Source organism: Lolium perenne, chromosome 2, assembly GCF_019359855.2.
Source record: "Lolium perenne isolate Kyuss_39 chromosome 2, Kyuss_2.0, whole genome shotgun sequence".
Taxonomy (NCBI): Eukaryota; Viridiplantae; Streptophyta; class Magnoliopsida; order Poales; family Poaceae; genus Lolium; species Lolium perenne.
In genome coordinates this window covers 37,311,615-37,319,328 of record NC_067245.2, presented here as the reverse complement: position 1 = coordinate 37,319,328, position 7,714 = coordinate 37,311,615, and the positions used below count along the sequence as shown (strand labels likewise).

The window sequence follows — 7,714 nt, the reverse complement described above, 5'->3', positions numbered from 1 at the left end:
GTTAGGATACTCGGTAGCCCAATTACATGGTTAAATGTACTATGTATAAATAATGTTTCTGCAACTAAATGCATTAGAACTAAGTATAAAATTTAGGTGTAAATGAAACATTTGTGTAACATTGTCATCGTACAATCAGTTGCTGCAGAAACATTCCTTGGCAAGAGCACGATGAACTTGTAATGGTGAAACGATGATCGAAGATGTACACATTATCTCACACTGTTCTCATCCTCCCCCTTAAGGTGCTATTCGGAGGTTCCAGATAGAATTACCACGTATTGCAATAAATATATGTGAGGTGTGTAGAATTATTCAACTTCTATCGCCGCTTGCGATAGTTTGATTTTCGTTGCACAACTCAATGAGTTGCTAGTGTGAGAAACCTTTCCACAAATGGAGGACCAAACATATTCTCATTGAAATTGCAAGATTGGATAAAATGTTGATAATGTCATCGTCCACAATATGGCATGCAACGGTCGGAGGCGAGCGGATAAAACATGGAGTTTGGGTTTAGCCACCATGCTCATAATCGCCGAACTAGGTGTACAAGGTGTGGGAGAATCTTATCCGTGGGGTTGCGGTGGCGCATTCTTGGAAGTAGAGTAGGGAACACGGTGAGAAGGTTCATCGATGGAAAGTGGTCCAGAGAAGAAAAGAGATAATTTATCGCATTTCTTAAGAAAAAGAGATGTTCGAATTATAACACTGATATTTCACTCAGAATTACAATTATATCTTGTTACAATTGTGAACACTAGCGTACATTGTGAAGAGAAGAGAAAAGCAATAGACAATCTGTGGGCGCAGCCCATGTGCATTATTGTGTCCAGCAATGTACATTCGTTCTTGTTATGTACATCACCAGATTGGCGCTAAAGCCTCGAGCTGAAATCGTATTAATTTGCATGCCCGAGTTAGTTCCATGCATGCATGATGCTGACGGTCAAACTTTAACTACGGCTCACCAACCAAACAACCTTTTCCGGCCAAACTTTGCATAGAGCCAAACAGCTAATTCGGATAGCTCCAAAGTTTGCCTTGGCATTTGCACACCCTTCTTTCCCAAAAATAATTCCCTGAATACAGACTTGTGCATACAGCATACTGAATCTGTAAATCAGGGCTCAAACAAAAGCAAACATGATCCTCTGATGATCCTGCCCCATGCATGGCACATGCGGCTGTCGATCGGAGGCTTGTCCGCGAGCGTCGGTGCTCTGAGCCTCTGGCGTGGCAGCTTACCGCAGCCCGCGAAACGTGACGAAATCAGCAACTGAAAGCCCGGCCGTCGCGGCCTCGCCGTCGGCGAAACGGACGAGCGAGCACGTACGTCACAGGCAGCCGTGTCTAGCTCAGCGTCCGGCTGGCCGTCGGCGAGCGCGAGCGGCTCACCACGTACACCGCATCGTGCGGTGGCTTGCACGGTGACCCAAGGCAGCGCCGGGAAGAGCAAAGGGTAAAAGGAGGCCCAGGCTTGCGCCAATCTGCCGGCGACCGGCCGCGCGAGACCACGAGTCGATCCACCGGAGACTGGCAGCACCCGTTATCTTCTCTTCTTTAGTTGTGGGCGGCCATACTGCCTGGACCTTGGTTCGCGCGCTTATCCCCAAAACAAAATTGTTGGCTAGCGTAGGTTTCAGTCTAATGAGTCACACATATGGCCATTTTGGTTGTACGGTATACGTATAGCTACTACAGAAGCTAGCACGGTGGGCATGTTCCAAGTGTAGTGCGTGGTCTATACTCTTGCTATCGGTTGCCGTACCCGTATATGTTCACAATCTGTCACGGTTCACTTGCTTCAACAAATGGTCATGACTAGATACATGCGAATGATAAGTATTATGGATGGGAGGAAGTAGTAGAGTACGATCTGAAACGTGCAGCCTCGGTGCCACCTAGCAGCATCGCGATCGAAACGGTCCAGCAGAATCGTAACTAGATCACGATCATGACGACCTTGTCCGAAGCTGAACCGAGTGACAGGGGGAAGGCAATCGGTCATCAATCAGTAGGGGTCAGCTTCTCCTTTATAAAGCCCGGCAGGCCTGCACGCATAAGCAGGGCTTGTGTCTCCGTTTCCTCTGTGCCTCACGCAGACAGCAGACATGAAGTCCATGGCGCTGTTGCTGGTAGTGCTAGCGGTCGCTGGTCAAGTGCTGCTGCCGCCGGCGCAATGCCAGCGGCTGAACCCGGAGATCCAGGACACCGGCGGGCTGAGCCGGCACGGCTTCCCGGCGGGGTTCGTGTTTGGGACCGCCGCGTCGGCGTACCAGGTGGAGGGGATGGCGAAGCTGGGGGGCCGAGGGCCTAGCATCTGGGACGCCTTCATAGCGATACCAGGTAAAATAACCATTGTTCTGCCGGCTCGCATGTCTACTGGTGAAGAAGTTGTACGGTGTAATGACGGTACATATGCCTACAATTGATGTAACTGTGTCTTATTGTTCGGGGAACAGGGACGATTGCTGGCAATGGCACCGCCGATGTGACGGTGGATGAGTACCACAGGTACAAGGTGAGTATACTGAACACTCTCATCCTTGACAGAGGTTTCTTGGTGTTTCTTGGTGTGTCATGATGGCTGACAGACAGAGATTTCATGGGGGTGTAGGAAGATGTGGACATAATGAAGAGCATGGGCTTCGACGCGTACAGGTTCTCAATCTCCTGGTCCAGGATCTTCCCAGGTATACATGTGGCATGAATCCTCTACCTGCAGCAGTTTGCTGATTCCCGGTTCAAAACTGTTTTGGGTCAAAGGAACTTCTGATGTAGAGTTTTGTGTCAAATTCTAGAGGGAGCTGGGAAGGTGAACCAGGAAGGGGTGGACTACTACAACAGGCTCATCAACTACATGCTTCAGCAAGGTAACTGAACCACTTTTTTTCCACACCTAGACAAGAAGCTCTTGGCATCAGGGTCCACACTCCTGATTCAATTATCCTTCTCATGGTGGATTAGGCATTACTCCATATGCAAACCTCTACCACTATGACCTCCCACTGACGCTCCATCACCAGTACCTTGGCTGGCTAAGCCCAAAGATTGTGTAAGCATTTCAGGCACTGGTTTTTTCAGCATTTCAAAGTTGAATTTAACCATGTCTTTCATGCATTTTTTTTGTTTGTTATGAAGGGGGGCGTTTGCGGACTATGCCGATTTCTGCTTCAAGGTGTTCGGAGACAGGGTGAAGAACTGGTTTACCTTCAACGAGCCGAGGGTTGTCGCTGCTCTGGGGTATGACAACGGCTTACATGCGCCAGGGAGGTGTTCGAAGTGCGCTGCAGGAGGCGACTCCAGGACAGAGCCGTACCTTGTCACGCACCATCTCATCCTTTCTCACGCTGCGGCCGTGCAAAGATACCGTGAGAAGTATCAGGTAAACACTGACGAACTTGCAAGTCATTTATCACTAGACCAGAAGAATCACAAGCTCGATGGCAGAGCCCAAGAGTGAATGTAAACTGTGTTTATCCCATTTGACAGCATCAGCAAAAAGGGAGGATTGGAATTCTCTTGGATTTTGTATGGTACGAACCTTTAAGCAACAGCACTGCAGATCAAGCCGCAGCACAGAGGGCAAGGGACTTCCACCTTGGATGGTAAAACTCTGAACCCATTTCATCCAGGATCAATGCTACTTCAGAAGCTCAGATTGCAACACAAGTCTGTAAAGTATTTTGTCTGGAGGAAGAAAACTGACACTATATTAATTATCTTTGCAGGTTCCTTGAGCCCATCACCCATGGTCGCTACCCAGACTCGATGGTCAAGATTGTCGAGCGCAGGTTGCCAGCCTTCAGCGCCGACGAGTCCAGGATGGTGAAAGGCTCCATTGACTATGTTGGCATCAACCAGTACACTTCTTACTACATGAAGGACCCTGGGGCATGGAACATGACGCCGGTCAGTTACCAGGATGATTGGCATGTCGGATTTGCCTGTGAGATCTGACTCCTTCACTCCAGATCCTTCTGCTACATACTTCACTTACTCAGATCCTCATGATGTGTATGTGTCTTTGCAGATGAACGGAATGGTGTGCCTATTGGATCGCGTGTAAGTGCAGTGCTAGATTTACACTCCTAGTATACTAGTTGTACATTTTACTTGAAGAAGTGCAAATTTTCCTAGGAATTCATCATTTTTTAACTGTAAATTGGTTGAGTTTATGCAGGCAAACTCCGACTGGCTTTACATTGTACCATGGGGAATCAACAAGGCTGTGACCTATGTTAAAGAAAGATACGGAAATCCAACAATGATCCTTTCTGAAAACGGTACTCAGGAACTCAAATGATAACTGTTTAGCAAACTACAACCTATCGTTCTCAATGACAAGGACACAAATGATCAATGTTATGTTCTGACAGGAATGGACCAGCCCGGCAATGTCAGCCTCGCTGATGGTCTGCGTGACACAGTAAGGGTTCGGTACTACAGGGACTACATATCCGAGCTCAAGAAGGCGATAGACAACGGAGCAAGAGTGGTTGGGTACTTTGCTTGGTCTCTGCTAGACAACTTCGAGTGGAGGCTCGGCTACACTGCACGTTTCGGCATCGTCTATGTGGACTACAAGACTCTGAAGAGGTATCCCAAGGACTCAGCCTTCTGGTTCAAGAACATGCTCTCCGAGAAGAAGAAAAGCTAGGATTGCAAACAAGATCAGAGAGAACCAATAGCTTCAGCTTTCAGAATAAACCATACTGTGGTGTGGTGTGGTGTGGTGTATGTTCATCATAGCACCTAAGAGCTTTAAGAAACTGAAAAAATAAGCATTGAGACAGTAGCTTTGCCAGTTCTTATAATACAATGGGAAGCAAAAAAGGATTTAAGTGGATCAACTGATTCAGCTTTCAGAGCAAAACCCACTAACGTTAATGGGCGTTTAACCATGTCAGATATGCTTAAAGAAATTGGAAATAGCTAGCATCGAGATAGTAGTTTTGTGAGTACTTAAAATAAAATGGGAATTAAAGAGATCATTTTATAAGTTTTGTCCCTCAGGACACCACAAGCAGATCAGTTTAAGCATACGAATCACAGAAATGAAGTAAAAATTCTAAATACCAAATTACCGCAATTCAGTTTGACAGCATACACATCTCACACTCACAGAAAAGGGCATATAAACAATTCACTGAAAGTCTGCAACCAATGTGGATCAGAACTGAACTCAATATATTCGACTATACCCGTTCTTTCTCTTTATTTTTGCAAGGATTATACCGATTCAACATAAATGAATAATGACTGCATTACTATATAACTGCTATCTATATGACTATCATTTTAACTTTCTATCAAAGAGCTTAATAGCATTACTTTGCAAGCTATTGCTAATATGAAAACCTTGATTTTATACCCTATCCTCTTATCTGCAGGAAAGCTAGGCAAAACTTGAGCACTTAAACAATAGGTAGTAGAAATTACTAAGCACCCCTCAGAAGTTGACTTGGCCTCTCCATAGACCAATAGCTCTACATGTGCCAACTCCATCGCAATAACACAACTAAGTTATCCTCACCAGCCACCAGGTCAGCTTGCAACCTGAAAATTCATCACAAAATTTGCAATTACAGATGAGACGCCTGGGAGTTGGTAACTATAGTATGGTATGCACAACAAAATTTAGAAAAGCTCATGACTCAGCTACATAGAGATTCTACAAAATAAGTACTTAACAACCTGGGGTACCAAATTGATCCCTAGATATCAAATTTTGAAATGCTCATGATTCAGCCACATAGAGATTCTAGAATTACAAAACTCGGGCTGATCAGTAGAACAAGCATAAAATTAATCGGATTTAACGATTTCCTTTCAAATTTCACTACTCTCAGCTGGGTAACTGGAAATCACTACTCCAATGAAGTAAACAACTCACGAACTCCATCTAAAGTTGCACACTGACACTGAGCTACACAGATTCAGTCACAAGTAATAATATTCAGCTGCATTGAGAAATCATCATCCAAACACACAGTAATGTAATTGAAATTTGGCATTCCCATCCCAATGCAAGCTGTTTGGCACAAATTTCACATACCATGTACACAAACGGATCAGCGTGGCCACCAGTACCTGCACGACGCAAGCCTCTCTTCTGCGTCAGCAGCCTGCGAGTTTCGAACAGGCAAACGCACGAAGAGACACAGACGGAGCAAATTAGGCAACCATTTCAAAACATCTTCAGCGACAGGTTAGGTTGGAGGAGGTGTGCTAGTGCTACTCACCAGCGCAGCGCCTTGCTGGTATGGCCGGTGTCACCGACGGCGGCGCGGATGGCCGTCTCTGTGGCTGGCACCGCCTTGGGCCGCGAGAGCCACTCCATGATCCTCTTCGCCCGCCCCGGCATATTCACGCCACCACCAGTCACCCGCGGAGGCCGTCTGCATCTCCCCGACGTGGCCGTGGACCCGGCGGACGCGGCGGCCGTGATGGCGCTCCCCTCGCTGGCCGCCGTGCTGCCCCTCTCGCTCTCGTCCTCGTCGTCGCTGGTCTGGATCCACACGCCCTTCCGCTTCTTCGGCGCCTCGCCCAGGAACAGCTTACTGGTCGCCTTCGCCAGCACCTAGAGCAGACGAGCGGAGTCGCACATCAGCACGTCACCACAGAAGGCACGGCGGACGGCTGGCTAGTTAGGAGATGGTGGATTTCTCACCTTCGGGTCGATGCAGCGCAGGGAGGCGACGACGTAGAGCACGCGGAGGGGGTCGATGCGGCGGCCGCGCCGCGCGGAGTCGGACACGCACGACCTCGCCGAGGTCACCGAGTGGGAGGAGGAGGCCGAGTAGGCGGAGAGCTCGTCGCTGCAATGGGGGAGCGGTGAGTGCGTCGCGCGGAGGTAGGAGTGTCGAGTCCAACCCAGGAGAGCGACTGGAGATTTGGGGGTACCTGAGGGTGGGGAGAGGCGGCGCGGTCGAGGAGTCGGCGAGGAAGAGCAGCGCGCCGGCGATGGAGACGTCGGCGGAGGTGGGGAAGGCCGCGGCGGCGGTGGGCGGAGCCCGTGGCATGTCACCGGCGAGGGGGCAGGTGGTGGTGGTGGGAGAGGAGGCAGTGGCCGGTGTTGGATTTGGATTTTGTTGGGAATTGAGAAAAGTTTGGGATCGGAGGGGCGTGCGGTGCCTTTTTTGAATTTTCGAGTAGGGGCGTGCGGGCGACGGTTCAACCGTGCAAGGAGGCTGGTATGTGGGGTCGACATGATGTAGTTGTAATGATTTAGGTTAGGACAGGAAAAGTGCAGGAGTAGGCAAGTTTTAGATTACAATGCCATGTCTATTTGAAATAGTTGTCTTAGATTTGTTAAAATTTAAATGTATCTAGGCACTATTTAGTACATACATCCAAATTTAGTCAAATTTTCGATAAGTTTCATGAAATGGAGGGAGTAGTATTTTCATTTGAGTTTCAGTTGTTCAATTCGAAGTTTGATATTTTGACGAAGAATGATTTGATGCAGATGTGATGTATTTTTACATTACTTGCTGCTACGGTGGTTGTGATGTAAAATACATCATCTGTTGTACGCACATGTTTTACGTGATGTATATTTTTCGCAATAGTGATGCATCAAAACGTTTTACATCACCATTTTTTGGTGATGTAAAATATATATGCTCTAACAAAGTATATGGTACATGGGTTTGGAGTATCAAACACAAAGAATTGGAGTATCATGACGAGATTCACGACGTCGAGG

General features: G+C 47.7%; 2 protein-coding genes across 2 annotated transcripts; one reads left to right on the top strand and one right to left on the bottom strand.

The window, feature by feature from the left end:
- The first annotated feature begins 2,058 nt into the window (after positions 1-2,058).
- Positions 2,059-4,856, top strand: LOC127331824 (beta-glucosidase 26). Its single transcript, XM_051358025.2, has 11 exons — positions 2,059-2,349; positions 2,466-2,524; positions 2,621-2,696; positions 2,805-2,876; positions 2,971-3,058; positions 3,145-3,388; positions 3,496-3,611; positions 3,735-3,952; positions 4,037-4,068; positions 4,187-4,289; positions 4,383-4,856. The coding sequence occupies exons 1-11, from the start codon at positions 2,115-2,117 to the stop codon at positions 4,661-4,663; spliced, it is 1,524 nt and encodes a 507-aa protein (XP_051213985.1). The 5' UTR covers positions 2,059-2,114; the 3' UTR covers positions 4,664-4,856.
- A 308-nt stretch (positions 4,857-5,164) lies between these two features.
- LOC127331825 (uncharacterized) lies at positions 5,165-7,126 on the bottom strand. The gene is made up of 5 exons (XM_051358026.2): positions 6,910-7,126; positions 6,677-6,824; positions 6,249-6,586; positions 6,062-6,131; positions 5,165-5,562 (listed from the first exon to the last, which is right to left on the bottom strand). Exons 1-5 carry the CDS (start codon positions 7,026-7,028, stop codon positions 5,551-5,553), a joined length of 687 nt encoding a protein of 228 aa, XP_051213986.1. The 5' UTR covers positions 7,029-7,126; the 3' UTR covers positions 5,165-5,550.
- Positions 7,127-7,714: the final 588 nt, after the last annotated feature.